The sequence below is a fragment of the Sorex araneus genome, chromosome 1 (assembly GCF_027595985.1).
Source record: "Sorex araneus isolate mSorAra2 chromosome 1, mSorAra2.pri, whole genome shotgun sequence".
Taxonomy (NCBI): domain Eukaryota; kingdom Metazoa; phylum Chordata; class Mammalia; order Eulipotyphla; family Soricidae; genus Sorex; species Sorex araneus.
Window position 1 is genome coordinate 242,877,550 of NC_073302.1, and position 18,404 is coordinate 242,895,953.

Sequence of the window (18,404 nt, forward strand, 5' to 3'; positions counted from 1 at the left end):
TCTGGGCGAGGTCGTCGGGGTCAGGATGGTCCGAGTGAGTACCTAATTGAGAGTTGTGGTGTTACGGAGGAGTGGAGAGGCATGTCCACGCAGTGCAGGGGAATGGGGGTGCCCCAGATGCTTTTTTATTTAGGTAAGACTATGCTGTCTTATCTCTTTGCAGAGAGGAGAAAACTTTACATTTGAAATTCTCAATGTTCTGGAATTTTCCAGGTAAGTTGCCTTTTCATTCACTTGATGTGTTTCGAAGGTAATGTCTGACTATTCAATTGAGATTTGGCAACATAAACCAAAACTTTAATACAGAATCAAGACATTCTAGTTAGTTTTACTTCCATCTATTTTTGAATCTCAGTTTAAGTCATTACAATGATGATGATGATGATGATGATGATGATTGTAATGATTGTAATGGCGATTAGAGCCCACCCTAAAAGCTTCCATCGCTCCCGGAGAGTCCGGCAAGCTACCGAGAGTATCCCGCCTGCACGGCAGAGCGTGGCAGACTACCCGTGGCGTATCCGATATGCCAAAAACAGTAACAACAATGGGCCTCGTTCCCCTTACCCTGGAAGAGCCCCCAATATGGCAGTGTCAAGAAGGATGAACAAGGAGAGGCTGATAAAATCTCAAGGCAACTCGGCTGCCAAAATGAAGGACTAAAATGACTATTTGCACTTTTATGCACGTACACTGGCATTGGAAGCATCCATTGAGAATCTGATGGTGCAAGCACAGAAGATCAAGTGCAACATCGCTGGATTGACTGAGGAAAGAAGGCATTGAACACATTACGCTGTTTCGACACTGGAGAAGAACTGTTTTTCAGAATATGCGACAGTAGAGGTGTTGTGGTGTCAGTGTCCTATCAACATGAACGTGGCCATGAGCATTGATTCATTCAAATGCCTAACAACCCGAAGTGGATGCTTACATTTGAATAGATGTGGCTTATTGCCCGCAGTTTCTATCTTTGTCGCATACACACTAACATCCAACTACAATGAACAAGAAATTGAGAAGTTCTACATGGAGATGGAGAAGTTCTATAAAGAAGACCGCACCATCTACAAGGTCATTGTCGGTGATTTTAACTCCAATATAGGACCTAGAAGTTCAAGTGAAGAACTCCACATTGGGACCCACAGCCTAGAATGAAACAAACAGGGTAAGAGACTGTCTGAGTTCATCATGTTGACCAAGACCATCATTGTAACTCACAGTTCCAGAAGGCCGAATCTAAACATTGGACGTGGGAGTCTCCCAGTGGACAGTTCCACAACAAAATTGACCACATCATATTCAATCAAAGGTTTTGCCTGACGATGTCGTTGTTGTCCCAAAACTCCAAACAGGATCGGATCACCATCTCCTTCATGCAAAATTCTACTTCATGGATCGAGGATAAAGTGCTGCAAAACTTAAGAAGAGAACTCCCAGAATGACCACCAACTGGGAGCTCTTTGGCACTATTGCAGCAATATGGGAAGATGCCATTGTTGACAATATCGATGAGAAATCAATTGGTTCAGCACCTCCATGATTGTGTGAGGAATGCAGAGAGAGAGAAAGCCACACAAAGTCGCCTGTTTTTGGATACTCTCGAGCTCATTCGCCAACGTGATCTGGCGCGAACCCCAGGCAATCACAGGTTAACGTTTGGGCTTGCAAAGCTGTGCAGAGAAGCGATAAAGGAAGACCTTAAAGAGAGAAGGGCAGTAGTGTTGGCCAATACAGCAGAAGCCAGGAAAAGTATTCACAACACCTGCCTGTCATTCGCCAACTATAAGACCAAGATGACTGCCCTCTGACATCCTGATGGATCTATCACATCTTTCAGAAGGGCAATTGAAAAGGTTATCCACAAATTCTACTCGGATCTCTTTGATAGCCACGTCTACCTGCCCACATACCAAATTCCACAGGATGGATATGTCATTCCCAGCGTTCTCTTCCAAAATCCGACACACTATTTCATTAGCAAAGAAGCATACAGCACCCAGTCCAGACAAGGTCAGACCTGAAAACCTGAAGAATCTGCCACCAGTACTCATAAATATACTGGCTCGGCTCTTCACACACTACCTGTCTGAATGCAAGGTTCTGTCCCAACGGAAAACCATCAGGACTGTCCTGTTGTAGAAGAAGGGAGACATCCATGACATCAGCAACTATTGCCTGATCTGCCTGTTGTCCGTCATCAAGTTATTTACTTGAGTCATCCTGAATAGAATTGGCAGAACACTAGATGAAGCACAACCATGCAAGCAAGCTAGGTTCTGAAAAGGATTCAGCATGATTGACCATATCCACACAGTGTCCAAGCTCATTGAGGTTTTGAGAGAGTTCAAGATGCTGCTCTGTCTAACATTTATTGATTTTAAGCAGGCCTTTGATTCTGTTGAGACTGAAGTGGTCATCGAAGTCCTAGCCAAACAGGGCATTCAAACTAAGTACATCAGGATCCTCTGTGAGCTGTATTATAGATTCACCACAAGGATCTCACCATTCTACAAAGAAGTGATCATCAACGTAAAAAGAGGGGTTCAGCAGGGCGACACCATTTCACTGAAACTCTTCAGTGTCACCCTCGAGAACATCATGCGATGACTGGAATGGGAAAGAATGGGAGTGAAGATAGATGGTTGGCAACTATACCACATCCACTTTGCTGATGACACAGTCTACTAACACCAAATATCAGCCAAGGGGCACGAATGCTGGCCAACTTTGACCGTGAATGTGGAAAGGTAGGACTGCAGCTGAATCTCACAAAGACAATGTTCATGAGAAACAGACTAGTTCCTGATGTTCCTTCTTGCCCTCAATGGAATGAACATCTCTGAATGCAGCAGTTATGTGTATCTAGGTCGAGAATTCAACATGACAAATGACCTGGCACCTGAACTGCACAGGAGAAAGAGAGCAGCGTGGAACACCTTCAAGAGCATCGAAGAAGTGGTTAAGAGGATGAAGAACCTTTGGCTCTGGGCACATCTTTTTGACTCCACCATTCTTCCTGCACTAACATATACCTCAGAGACCTGGGCCCTACGCAAACAGGATGAGAATGCTATTTGGGTATCCCAGAGAGGAATTGAAAGAGCTATGCTCGAAGTATCACATTTCACTCAAGTGAGAGAAGGAATCTGGAGTTCTAACCTCCATTGACTGTCAAGAATCAGGGACGCTGTCTTATTTGCCAAGGCATTGAAAATTAGATGGGCGAAACACATAATGCAATTTAGATATGACCGCTGGACTAGAGCTGTTACTGACTGAATTCCACGAGATGTCAAAAGACCGGGTCGTCCCCCGTCTACGAGATGGTCAGACTTCTTCCTCAAGACTCTGAGTAAACAGTTTGATGCTCTTCATGTTCCTGGAGCTAGCAGACACTATTGGGCTACATTAGCACGTGACAGGGATGAATGGCGACATTACTGTTGCCTGCTTGAGCAAATCGATAAACATGGTATGACAAGTGATACAAGTGATACAAGTTTAATTCATAATTATTCAGATCTCCTAGGTCATATTGCCTTTGTAGTTAATATGGCATACATGGCTCCACTTTCTGTCCAGTGTTGTTATTTTAAGGGGCTTTGGGGTGGTGGTGGAAGGGTGAAGCACACCTGGAAGTGCCTAGGATTTATTCTTGGCTTTGATCTTGGGATAACTCCTGGTGAACTCAAGGGATCAATATGGAGTACCAAGAATTGAAGCTAGGTTGGCTGTATGTAGGCAAGCACTTTTTAAGATTTTTCTTTTTGGTGTACTACTTAATGCCTGTTTAGTTACCAACTAAATTATATGTTCCAAGAGGACAGAAGTCTACTTCCTTAGATTCTGGTATTCAATAAGTTCTTGATAAATATTTGGTGAATGAATAGTTATTAGACACTTTTCCACACCCTTTCTTCAAAAAAACTCTTTCTTTGAAAATGGACAATGAATCCGTTTCTTATTTTACTCCAAGGAAACAATGTATATCCAAATCCTTCTTTACATTATACTTTAGCAGGCTTGCTGCTCCAGCATCTGTGTCCTAAGTCCCCACAACAAATTGTTATGATGTAGCACTGTCGTTCTGTTGTTCAGCAATTTGCTTGAGCAGGCACCAGTAACGTCTCCATTGTGAGACTTGTTGTTACTGTTTTTGGCATATCGAATATGCCACGGGTAGCTTGTCAGGCTCTGCCATTCAGCGGGATACTCTCAGTAGCTTGCCGGGCTCTCCGAGAGTGACATAGGAATCGCACCCGGGTCGGCCACGTGCAAGGCAAACCCCCTACCCACTGTGCTATCGCTCTAGCCCGACTGTTATAATAGAGGTGATAATTTTACTCTGGGTTTTCCTTGAGACTGAGGAAATCATTAGATCATCTGAGCATGTCTAATGTGACACTTCAAAAAAGAGAAAAATAAATGACTAAATAGATCATTTATTCCCAGATGTTTGGGGGAGTGTTTGGGAGGCTCTGGGTGACACTTAGTCAGGGCACCTACTACTTTCACAGCATTACTCAGCAAATAAATGAAAGCATCATAATTCAAATTGAGTTCTATTGAATTGCCAAGTCCCTGATGTATTCAATATCCGATGCTTACAGATATGAAAGGGAAGCTAGAGGATGTAAAATCTTCCTTTTTGTCTTGTCAAAATTAAGCCTACACAGTGATAAGCATTTTTCAGCATCTTCTACTGTCTGTTCTAAAGTGACATGGGTCTGAGTAAAGATGAGATTTCTCAGTTTGTTATACATTGTTTGGAACTGGAGTAAGTTATGCTAAGTAATATGAGTTGGAAAGTACAAGGCAAACTTCAGATGGTCTCACTCATACGCAAATTACAAAGAAGAGTAGTAAAGACAACCCCCAGTGGAAACATCTGAGATATGGTTAGTGGAACTGTGACCATATTAGTGAAGGTGGAAGGGAAGAAACTTGTGCTAATGGTGGAGGGATCCTCTACCTCTGTGTTAGACATAGTAGAGTAGCACTACAATGTAAAGACCAAACCAAACCAACGACAGAGTTGGAGGATCCTGGGCACTTGGGTGGTGGTGAGGTGTAACTTTGTACCTCTAGACCATGAATGCTAGTATTATGACAACAGCATTGTATATACTTCAATAAAAATTTAAAAAGAATGGCTGGGAGGAATACTGTTTGTGGACTTAAAACTGGTAGAAAGAGGCACAATATAACAAACTAGCAAGGAAACAAAATAGTTTGAACTTTAAGACTGCCAGAAAAAGTAAACAGCGTGATCTGATGGAGAGACACATTGTGTGCTTCTGGTGTTGGAGCCTGCCCTTATGTGATCTAGAGGCTTTTGTCAGAGGAAAGTGGTGCCAAGCCTCTGGCAAGCTTATCCTCAAGAGGGGAAAACTAAGAGCCTTCCCTCTAAGATCAGGGAAAGACACTATCCTCACTCTCACCACTCCGATTCAATGCAGTACTGGACGTACTTGCAATAGAGGTTAGGCAAGAGAAATATATTAAGGGCATCCAGACAGGAAAGGAAGAAATCAAGCTCTCACTATTTGCAGATGATATGATATTATATTTAGAGAGCCCTAAATCCACTACCAAGAAGCTCCTAGAAACAATAGACTTGTATAGTAAAGTTGCAGGATATAAAATCAATACCCCAAAGTCCATGGCTTTCCTATATGCAAATAATGAGAGAGAAGAAAGGGATATGAAAAAAGCAATCCCGTTTACAATCATATCTCAGAAAATCAAATACCTCGGAATCAGCTTAACTAAGGAGGTAAGGGGACTACACAAAGAAAACTACAAAACTCTACTTCAAGAAATAAAAGGGAAAAGGGGAAATGGAAACACATCCCTGCTCATGGATTGGGAGAATTAACATTGTCAAAATGGTAATACTCCCCAAAGCATTATATATATTCAATGCGATCCCTATAAGGATATTCATGACATTTTTCAAAGAAATGGATCAAACACTCCTGAAATTTATATGAAACAACAACCCTCCACAAATAGTTAAAGAAATTCTTGGGAAAAAGAAGATGGGAGGCATCACCTTCCCAAACCTCAAACTCTACTACAAAGTGGTAATAATTAAAACAGCATGGTATTGGAACAAAGGCAGAGCCGTAGACCGATGGAACAGGGTTGAATATCCTGACACACAACCTCAAATATATGATTATCTAATCTTCAGTAAGGGAGCAAGAAATGTGAAGTGGAGCATGGAAAGAGCCTCTTTAACAAATGGTGCTGGCAAAACCAGACAGCTACATGCAAAAAATTTGGCTCAGACCTCTACCTAACACTATGCACAAAAGTCAGATCAAAATGGATTAAAGAACTTAACATCAGACCAGAATCCATAAGGTACATTGAAGACAAGGTTGGCAAAACCCTCCACGACATTGAAGCTAAAGGTATCTTCAAAGATGAAGCACTACTGACCAAGTAAATGGAAGCAAAGATAAACAAATGGGACAATCTTAAATTAAGAAGCTTCTGTACCTCAAAAGAAACAGTGACCAGAATACAAAGACAGTCTGAAGAATGGGAAAGGATATTTGACCAATCTCCATCTGATAAGGGGTTGATATCAAGGATATACAAGGCACTGGTTGAACTCCACAAGAAGAAAACATCCAACCCAACAAAAAATGGGGGATGAAATGAACAGAAACTTTCCCAATGAAGAAATTCGAATGGTCAAAGGGCACATGAAAAAATGCTCTTCATCACTAATCATCAGGGAGATGCAGATCAAAACAATGAGACACCATCTCTCACCACAGAGACTGGCCCACATCTAAAACAACAAAAGCAACTGGTGTTAGCGTGCATATGGGGAGAAGGGGACTGTCCTTCACTGCTGGTGGCAATACTGACTGGTCAGCTCTTTTGGAAGACAATACGGACGTTTCTCAAAAAATTAGAAATTGAGCTCCCATTTGACTCAGCAATACCACTTCTGAGAATATATCCCGGAGATGCAAAAAAGAACAGTAGGAACAACATCTGCACTTGTATGTTTATTGTAGCACTATTTACAATAGTCAGAATCTGGAAAAAACCCAAGTGCCTGAGAATATGTGACTGGTTAAAACACTCTGGTACATCTACACAGTGGAATACTATGCAGCTGTTAGAAAAGATGCACTATAGCACTGTCATCCTGTTGCTCATCGATTTGCTCGAGCGGGCACCAGTAATGTCTCCATTGTGAGACTTGTTACTGTTTTTGGCATATCAAAAACGCCACAGGTAGCTTGCCAGGCTCTGTCGTGCAGGTGGGATACTCTCGGTAGCTTGCCGGGTTCTCCGAGAGGGGTGGAGGAATCGAACCCAGATTGGCCCCATGCAAGGCAAACACCCTACCCGCTGTGCTATCGCTCCAGAAAAGATGAAGTCATGGAATTTGCATATAAGTGGACTGACATGGAGATTATAATGCTAAGTGAAATGAGTCAGAGAGAGAGGGACAGACATAGAATAACTGCACTCATTTGTGCATTATAAAGTAACATATTGGGAGACTAACACTCAAGGATAGTAGAGATTAGGGCCAGGAGGATTGCTCCATGGCTTGGAAGCTGGTCTCACATGCTGGAGGAAAAGGCAGCTGAGATAGAGAAGGGACCACCAAGTAAATGATGCTTGGAGAGCTTGCTTTGGATGAGAGATGTGTACTTATATTAGACTATGGGCCAAACATGATGACCACTTAGTACCTGTATGTGAACTACAACACACAAAAGGAGAGAGAGTAAAAGGAAATTTGCCTTTCACAGAGGCTGTGGGGTGGGCAGGGAGGTGGTGGGAGGGATACTGGGAACATTGTTGGTGGAGGATGGGCACTGGTGGAGGGATTGGTACTTTGTCATTGTATGACTGAAACGTAATCACGAAAGTTTGTAAATTTGTAACAGTATCTCAAGGTGATTCATTAAAATTTTTTTAAAAGAAAATTTTAGAGTAATATCAAGATATGTGACATCAAGTATTTTCCAGATGAGTGGTGGTTGAGAAAAATGGAAATAATGGTGGTGGGAAGGTGCAGTTGTGGTAGGATGGGTGTTGGAATATTGAATATAATAAATCATCACAAACAGCAAAGGAGAAATAGACAGACATAGAAAGATTGCATTCATCTGTGGAATATAAAATAAGAGAATGGGAGACTAACGTCCAAGAATAGTAGAGATAAGTACCAGGAGGTTTGCTCCATGGCTTGGAAGCCAGTTTCACATGCTGGGGGAAAAGGCAGCTCAGATAGAGAAGGGAACACCAAGTAAAGTGAGTGTGGTTGGAGGACCTGCTCAAGATGGGAGATGCGTGCTGAAAGTAGACTGTAGATTGAACACGATGGCCACTCAATACCTCTATTGCAAACCACAACACCCAAAAGGAGAGAGAGAACAGAAGGAAATGCCCTGCCACAGAGTCGGGGTGGGGTGGGGGGGATGGAGTGGGGAGTGGGAGGGATACTGGGATCATCGGTGGTGGAGAATGGGCACTGGTGGAGGGATGGGTACTCAAGCATTGTATTACTGAAACACAAGCATGAAAATATGTAAATCTGTAGCTGTACTCTCACAGTGATTCACTAATAAAAAAATTTTCAATAAAAACTAAGGAAAGTTGGGTCAAGGTAGAAGGAGAAATCTGTATGAAGATATGAAGAGAAGAAGCACATCAGGCAGAGGTAACAACTGGAATCCAGACCTTGAGAGACATTGACTTTGAGTCAGGAAACAGCAGGGACTTAAGTGCAGTGGTAGTGGAGAAATGGGTGGACAGAATGCATGAGAGAGTCTTGGTGAAGCCTCTCTTAACCAGCTAAAGTATGGTTTGCAGGGTCTTTGTGATCTGTACTAAGGGATTCATATATTTATGTGTGTGTGTGTGTGTGTGTGTGTGTGTATGGAGCACATTTATTAAGATTTTTTTGTTTGTTTATTTGGGGCTACTCCCAGCAGTTCTCAGGACTTACTCCTGGCTCTGTGCTTAGGGGTCACTGCAGGTGGAGCTCAGGAAACGATGTGGGGTGCTACTGGGCAGGGTGGGGTAGGGGGCTGTCAAACCTAGTGTCCTATCTCTTCAGCCTCCTTTTGCTTTTTTTTTCTTGGGTCACACCCGGCGATGCACAGGGGTTACTCCTGGCTCTGCACTCAGGAACCATATGTTCCTGAGTGGTGCTCAGGGGACCATATGGGATGCTGGGATCAGAACCCGGGTCGGCCGAGTGCAAGGCAAACGCCCTACCCACTATGCTATCACTCCAGCCCCTCTTCAGCCTCCTTTTAAAAAGTTTTAAGCAAAGTCATGTAATCTGCTTTGTGTGGGGAAACATTATGAGGGAGAAGTTCTATCTGAGGCAGTTTACTCTCAGTGTGTAGGATAAAGTGCAGAGGAGAGATTGTTAAGTTTTTTGGCAGCTAAGTAAGGAATAGAAGCAACGAGTGTAAGTTCACCTTTAACTGTGAATCACAGCAACATGTAATTCTAGAGTATTTTGAAGCATAACTATAGATTAAGAAAATGCCATCATGTACTGCATATATTGAGTCAGCAGCTTGACATTTCTGTCTGTAACAGCAAAATAGCAACAAGAAGATCTACGTCAAGATTGTGTAACTGAATATCACACAGCTGCAGGGCTGTTTTCCCCTTTCTCAGTTTTGAAATGATTGTGTTTTTAAATAATTGTGTCAATCATTTAAAATTATTGTGTCACATATATGACACAATCATAGTATAATTACTATACCTGTAGTAATTATATACTATGTATATGTTTAACATTCATGATATGTATATTAAATTATATGTTCATATTGTGTATATATACATAATACATAGTGCATATTACATTATGTTATATAAATTCTTAAACAAGATATAATATTTAAATAAAACATAACACTAATGATACACTGTATTACGCATGAAACAAAAGTGTATATAAAATTAAAGCATACATTTGTACCAGTAATTCACATGAAAGTAAATGATGAAACTGGGAAGTAGTAGTAAGAGAAACTGAAGATTTATAATTAGAATCTCAAATTATGGAGCTAGGTAAAGAGAAGAAGAAAGACTGGCAAGAAACATTTTTGTCTTTTCACTAATGATTACCTAAAGATTCTATTAAAATATTTTGGTGTGTTTGATTTTGTGTGTGTTTGTGTGTGTTTGTGTGCCATGTACTGAGAGACTACTGAAGACAATAGAAACTAACAATGCTTTTAATATTATTTTAGCAATAGAAAAAGAATGTCTGTAATTGTCCGAACTCCTTTAGGAACAATTCGGCTCTACTGCAAAGGAGCTGTGAGTACTGGAATCCATTATTTTGTTAAACACTCTCTTTTCACAGTGACTTATCAAAAGCCTTTAATAACTTCAAAACATTTTAAATTCCTTTCAATTTCTATTTGCTGTTCCCACAGGTCATTGTCAGCATTATCTTTATTTTTTTGGTTTTTGTTTTCATTTCTTTTGACTTTTTGGGGGGCGGGGCGGTCACACCCAGCGATGCTCAAGGGTTACCTCTGGCTCTGTACTCAGGAATTATCCCTGGCAGTGCTCAGGGGACTATATGGGTTGCTGGGGATTGAACCTGGGTCGGACGCGTACAAGGAAAATGTCTTACCCACTGTGCCATTGCTCCAGTCCCTATCCTAAATTTGTTAAGAAACCATTAAATCAGCTATATCTGAATATGAGGCATGGTTAGCCTTCGTAATTTCCACCATTTCAGAGGTTTTGCTTTAATGTTCGTTTCCAAGTTGTGATTAATGGATAGTGAGGATCTTCGTTGGGGGTCCTTAAGGACACCCCTACATTGTAAGGAAATCTCTGATTTATGGGAAGCAGCACATAGTTGTATACTTATCACTAAGTCTAATTGCAGTGATAAAATAATGACACAGTTAAATCATAAGTAAAACAACCATAGCCATAGTCTGGGGCTCATATAGGGAAATGAGAACAACCGTTTACCAGCTACATTTATAGTTAGCAACCAAGGACCGCCTTGTAAATCAGTGTTTCCAAGATGGTTATGCTCTGTTTACTCTGCACCATTCACTTATTTTCATTTGGTGAAATGTTTATTTATTCTTCATTGAATTGTCTTGGCACTTCTGTCAAAGTATCTGAACTTGCTACTTCTTTTCTTGTTCTACTCGGTTATTACTATACTAATTACATGCTGTTTAGATTTGTGGGTGAAGAGGTCAAACACTTTATTGAATATAAAGTAGTCTCAGCCTCATGAGGAAGAAAATTTCAAGAACTAAAGATAATTCAAACTAAATACCTGCATATGCTTTCAAACTCTCTCATTATCTCTCTCTCACATACACATACACACACACACACCTGCACACAGACACACACACACACACACACACACACACTTGTCCAAGTTCCAATAGTAAAAATATCAAACCTCCTCATTTCCCAGCCCCAGTGATACTGTTAGAAGGTGGTCCAAAGGTGAGGCTTTAGGATGTTCTTGCCCAGGGTCAAAGGGAACCTGGGTGTGCCTATGAGATTATTGGCGACTCTCTCCATTGCCACACACTTCTTGACTTGGATCTCCTCTGTGGCTTTTCAATGGAGACTGTGTCCCCTTTGTTGGCTAACAAGCCAACAAGATATAATCAGATATTATTACTTTTTGAATATTGAGTTTTTTTCTTAAAACCATTTTGAATGACATCATATTTCCATATGAACTTTAAATTGATTACCAATTTCTCCAATAAAACTCAAAGGTGTTCTGTTTGTCTGGTTTGTTTGAATCAAGATTTTGTTAAAACTCTATCAGTGGAGGTTGGAGCGATAGCACAGTGGGTAGGGCATTTGCTTTGCATGCGGTCGATTGGAGTTTGATTCCCAGCATTCCATATGGTCCCCTGAGCACCACCAGGAGTAATTCCTGAGTGCAGAGCCAGGAATAACCCCTGAGCATTGCCGGGTGTGACGAAAAAGCCAAAAAGCCAACAAACAAACAAACAAACCCTAATAACAAAAAACAAACAAACAAGAAAACTATCAATGGAACATGCAATTTGTTCTAATATCATTCATTTTGGATACTTGTGCTTTATAACTTTATTTTTATATTTCTGTTTGTTTGGGGATCTTTACCCAGTGTTTCTCAGGGACTACTATGGTTCAGTGCTTAGAGGGTGCTCCCTAGCATACTTGGGGAACTATGTGGTACCAGGGATTGAAACCATTCTTCCCACATGTAACACATGCCTCAGGCCATTGTGTTATTTTGACAGCTCTTAAATGGATGTTTATTTATTTGTTTTTATTATTATAATTATTTTTTAATTGAATCACTGTGTCACTGTGAGATGCAGTTACAAAGCTTTCATGATTGAGTTTCAATCATACAATGTTCCAACACCCATCCCTCCACCAGTGAACATTTCCTATTTCCTCCACCAATATCCTCCATATCCTTCCTTCTACCTCTCTCCCGCCTAGAGGCAGGCAATTTTCCTCCTCTCTCTCTCTCTCTCTCTCTCTCTCTCTCTCTCTCTCTCTCTCTCTCTTTCTCTCTCTCTTTTCTTTTGGGGATTATTGTTTGCAATACAGATACTGAAAGGCCATCATGTTTGATTGTTTGCCCACTTTCAGTACACATCTTCAATCCAGTGTGATCCCTTCCAACCATTATTGTCATAATAGTCCTGTCTCTGTCCCAACTACCCTCTCCCCTAGCCCTTGAGGCAGACTTATAACCATTGACCATTAATCCTGATCCTTGTTTCTACTGTCCTTGGGTATTAGTTTCTTACTATGTTTTGTTTTTTTCTTCTTCTTCTTTTTTAATATTCCACAAACGTGTGCAGTCATTCTATATCTGTTCTTCTCCTTCTGACTTATTTCACTTAGCCTGATGCTCTCCATTTCCATCCATTTATAAGTAAATTTCATCACTCCATTTTTTTCCTAACAGTTGTATAATATTCAATTTTGTGTATGTACCATAGTTTCTTTAACCTGCAGTCTGTTCTCGGGCATTCAGGTTGTTTTCAGATTCGGCTATTGTGAAAAGTGCTGCAATAAACAAACAAGTGCAGCTGTCATTTCTATGGTGTATTTTTGCAGCCCAGGGGTATATTCCCAGAAGTGGCATAAATGGATGTTTAAACCAGCTACACAGTATTCTTATTGATACCTTTGGGTCTAAATACATCATCTTGTTATTTATTTTTTATGTGTACTAGTTAATACTTTTCTCTCTTCTTTTAGATTGCTTGAATTTGTTTTTGGTTTTAAGTCCACATCCAACTGTTCTCCAGGGCTTCCTACGAGCACTGTGCTCAGAGGTCAATCCTGGTTGTACTTGGAGGACGACCTGTGGAACTGGGAACAAACCAGAGTTGGCTGTGTGCAAAGCAAATGATTTATCCTTTATACTGTCTCTCTGGCCCCTACCTGAATTTATTTTAATTTGCAATTTATTTCCTTTTTAAAAAGTTTACTAATTGAAAAAAAGTTTACTAATTGATTCAGGACTTATTGAAGGAATCATTAATTTATAGCATTCTGCCTCCAACTACTTCAAGTTCCTTTTTTTCCCACTTCATTTAAACAAATTGTTCATAATACAGTTGTTATAGGTTTTTGATGTTCCAATCAAAATGTTCCAATCCAATCCCACCAACTGAGTGACCTTCCTCCACTACTGTCTACATTTTCTCAACAGCTCCCAAGCCTGCCCTTTTAGCAGGCACACAGTCATTTATTTTATACTATTTGTTAGAACCAGATGGCTAAAGGAATTATCAAAAATACTTCAGTAAAACAAAATTTTGTGAAAATTGTTATATCTCATCGCAAGGTTGTTAAGTCTTTATCTGAGGCTAGCTGAACTGCAAAATACCGTGGAATACATGGCAAAGTGGTCCAGAAACTACAGAATCTATAGAAATGGGATGAATCTACAGAGATTCTTAGTGAAGCTATAGAGTTGGGCTGTAGGCCATTGGCATGGCGATGGCAGAGGAGTGTGGGTGCAGCTCCCGGGGCCTAGGCAGGGCAGGGACATGGTTCACTCTCCTCCCAAGGTCGCCCCAGAGTTTTGATGGGGTTGAATGGCTGTATCTATGAATTTCAGCAGCATGGCTTGCATCTCCTTGGAGATTTAGTTCCTGAATCTGAAGAACAGAGTAGTGGATCCTCCTTCAAGTTACATATAAGAACATTGCCATATTTTATTTCCATTTCTCTCTCCAAATATGTACTCATGATCGTATATTCTACTTTCACAAATGTTACAAATCTCATGGGCTGGAGTGATAGCACAGCAGAAGGGCATTCTCCTTTCACACAGCTGACCATGTTAGATTCCTCTGCCCCTCTCTGAGAGCCTGGCAAGCTACTGAGAGTATCTGGCCCACACAGCAGAGCCTGGCAAGCTACCCGTGGTATATTCAATATGCCAAAAACAGTAACAAGAAGTCTCACAATGAGAGACGTTACTGGTGCCCATTCGAGCAAATCTATGAGCAACAGGATGACAGTGACAGTGACAAATCTCATTGCATTGTTACTAGTTTTTGTGAACTAACTTTGAAAACTAATTCACAATAAAATCTTGTTCATATCTCATGTCATTACCATCAGTGATCTCAGGCCCATGTTTGCCTTTGTTATGTTTCCTTCTGCCATAACTGATGGCATGCCTCTGTTTGTGGTGATTTTTTTTTAAACACACACAAATTTACTTTATTTTATTTTTTCTTTTTTGGGTCACACCTGGCGATGCGCAGGGGTTGCTCCTGGCTGTACACTAAGGAATTACTCCTGGCGGTGCTCAGGGGACCACATGGGATGCTGGGAATCTGCCGCATCCCGCTCGGCCAACTTGAACCTTGGCAGGAAAGAGGGAATGAGAGCTGAGTGGGCTAGGGAGGACTGCATGCATTATACAGCATACAGCAAGTTTATTGAAATCTAAGCTGGTTTATATAGTCCTATTTTAGCAATAATCAGCAGGTTACATAAGTGGCATAAACATTATTAACCATGCTCTGCAAGCAACTTTATTTTTGCCAATATTACTTGTTTTTCAGTTCCTCCTTATTTATTTCTGTTCCTTATCTCAGTCTTGAGAAACATGGGAAAGGAGACGTGGCCTTGAGCATGGCCAAGGCGGACACGAGCCAATCTTCCCTTCAGCCTCCTCTTGAGTCCAGCTGCCAGAGCATGGCGGCCCTTCAACTGTTCTCTTGAGACAGGTCGCCAGAGCATGGTGGTCCTTCGACCCCCTTTCCAGGCTGGCCTCCAGAGAGCATGGTGGCCCTTCAGCTGCCTGTCAAGTTCAGCTGTCAGGGGATGGCTCGCCCTCACGCCAAGTTTCTCCATACTTGCTCCTGTTTACAGGAACTAAGGTAGGGAGTGCCTAGGCCCCCTCTACACCCAGTCCTTGTTTACAGGGACAGAGGCAGGGGGTGCCTAGGCCTGTCCCCAACAGGAATCGAACCCAGGTTGGCCGCGTGCAAGGCAAACACCCTACCCACTGTTCTATTGCTCCAGCCTCTCATGGTGATATTTTTTAGCTGGTGTGTATATACTTAAAATCTTTATTTCACCTCTTTATCTCTCACCTTCATGCTGAAATAATTGTTTTCCAAGTAGTTTTTGCTTGGTGACTTTTTTTCTTGAAAGAAAAAAATATTTTGCTTTACTTGCGCTGTTGAAATGAGAGATCTGCTTTCATCTTATTACTCCTCTCTACATAATGCATCTCTTTTAGAATTGTATCTTCACTGGAGATGCTTGATTTTCTTCATCTTATTAATTGAATATAGCAATGAAATTATAACACAGAAGATGATATAGAGGTTAATATCTTGTTTTTAGGTGTTTAATCACTGTATTTTTTTTAGGATACAGTGATTTATGAGCGACTTTCAGATGAGTCTCTCTTTGTGAATGAGACATTAACACATCTGGAATATTTTGCTAGAGAAGGTAAGTAGAAATTGTTTAGAATTGTGTTCTCTTTGGCAATGCTGTTCATAAATGTAACTGTAGCCTAAGTGCGTGACATACTTGCCACTGATACTTCTTGGGTACGTGGTTTTGCGGAGACCTACTTTGTGTGTGACTTTGTAGTGCCTAATGTTTGCTTAAAAGTTAAATGTGTCTCCTTTAATGTCCTAAAATAGACATTAGTATTCTTCATTTATCCTTCTCTCCAGCAGTCCTATGTGTTTATGAGAAAACAGATAATATACTTTGTTTTGTTTTGGGCTCACTTCCGTCTCAGGGCTTACTCCTGGTTCTATGCGCAGGCATCACTCCTGGCAGTGCTCGGGTGGCTATATGTGATGCAGGGAATCAAATCTGGGTCAGCTGTGTACCCACTTTACTATCTCTCCAGTCCCTATATAAGTGTATTTACTGTAGTTCTTCCTTTTTGCCTGCAAACTAATAGACTAATGGTTTCTCTATTACCTATTTCTATTGGCTAAGTATTACCATTTATCAAGTCATACTAGGAATTTGATCCACAGGTGGAGAAAAAGGTGCATTTTTCCAATACATGTCATATATTTTGACATTTTCTGAAGATATAACTAAGAGTTGACAGTTATTTTCCTGTTATTCTATATTAGCCTTCTGACTTTAACATTGTCCATTGCTTAAGGAAATATAATACCATGAGTAAGTATTTAACAAGCACAAACAACATGGACTAATGGATTTATAGAGGATATGAAGAGTCTGGAATTAAAATATAATGTAAGAGTAAGCCTTTTCCCCTTTAGAGAAGCCATGCTCTCTCTTGAACTTGTATCTCTCTTTCTCTCCCCTCTAAATTTCTCTAAATTTCTTTTAATAAAACTATTTTGCTTCACTTATAAATAAAATATGAATCAAATTAATAAGACCTCAAAAACTGGTACCTAATTTATGCTTTTAGTTTATAAGCTGATGTTTTATACAAGCACACGTGTCTATTCTGAAAGGATGGATATTTTTCAAAGTTTCTCCTTTTATTTGTTTAATTCTATTAAACTATCCTTGTGTTATAGGCAGGCTACAAAGGGTAAACATATATTATCATAACTTTATTGTAATTGAGGTCAAAACAAAATAACAGGGGCCAGAGTACTAAAGTGGGTTGGGTTCTTGCTTTACGTGCAACTTACCTGTCAGCACCCCAGCACTTATATGGTCCTCTGAGTCTGCCAGGAGTGATCCCTGAGCTCAGAACCAGGAGTAATCCCTGATCATCACCAAGTATGGCCCCCAAATAAAACAAAACAACAAAAAACCCACATAAAACAAAAAATTAAAATAATAATCCATAGCTCTTTTGTGAAGATTTAAGTTTGGGGAATTCAAAGTATTTTATGTTTTGGAGTAGTAGGTACCAAAATTTGGAGTCCTGTGTTGTTCAATAAATTTTCAAGCAAGTCTCTGCAAACAAAAATTTAAATTAATTTGTTTTAACTTAATTTTGCTTGCTCTAAAATTGAAAAAATGAAAACCTATTTGCTCATTCCCTTAATTCAATAGATATGAGAATCTGCTAAGTGCCACATACTGTTCTAAACTTCTGAAGCAGAGTTGTATATAAACAACTAAAACATGACCTGAAAGCATAAGTACTGCTGCACACTTATTAAATATAACAGCAAAATTATGAAGCAATTAAAAGTTTTGCCAGTAATCTATATCAGTGGCTATAATTGCTGTCATCATCACGTTGCTTATCGATTAGTTCGAGCGGGCACCAGTAACATCTCTCATTGAGAGACTTATTGTTACTGTTTTTGGCATATCCAATACGCACGGGTAGCTTGCCAGGCTCTGCTGTGAGGGCTCGATACTCTCGGTAGCTTGCCGGGTCCTACGAGAGGGGCGGAGGAATCGAACTTGGGTCGGCCACGTGAAAGGATAAGGGGAACACAGAGTCTTCAAGACAGAGGAGGGAGAGGAAATTTGAATTTCCTCTCTGAATTTCAGGGGAACATTTGAGTAAAGCTTAGAGAGGCAAGGATCCATGGGGAGCTATGGAGAGGGGGGAAGGTAAAATCAGTAAGGTAGCACTGAGCAAGTCACGTAGTGTCACACAGAGGACCCAGCATTTGTATGCTTTTGAATGCATTTAAAATGCTTTTGAATATTATTTTCAAATTATTTTAATAGTTCCAGATCACTAGTAATTTGATCAGATTATACTGTATTATATCTTTTTTCAGGCTTGAGAACTCTTTGTATTGCCTATACAGATTTATCTGAGGAAGAATACCAGAATTGGTTGTTGGAGTATCGTAGAGCTAGTACAACTGTAGAAAACAGGACTAAACATTTGGAAGATTGCTATGAAACTATCGAAAAGGTAAATAGAGCCCATATCT

The 18,404-nt window shown here is 40.5% G+C and overlaps 1 protein-coding gene across 1 annotated transcript in view; it reads left to right on the forward strand.

Annotated features, from left to right (window-relative positions):
- LOC101547660 (phospholipid-transporting ATPase IB-like) overlaps nt 1–18,404 on the forward strand; it is a 151,961-nt gene that overhangs the window by 53,023 nt on the left and 80,534 nt on the right. The window contains exons 18-21 of the mRNA XM_055127367.1: nt 164–213; nt 10,263–10,332; nt 15,921–16,005; nt 18,246–18,385. Of these exons, the coding sequence (XP_054983342.1) occupies nt 164–213; nt 10,263–10,332; nt 15,921–16,005; nt 18,246–18,385 (345 nt within the window). The remainder of the gene's footprint in view (nt 1–163; nt 214–10,262; nt 10,333–15,920; nt 16,006–18,245; nt 18,386–18,404) is intronic.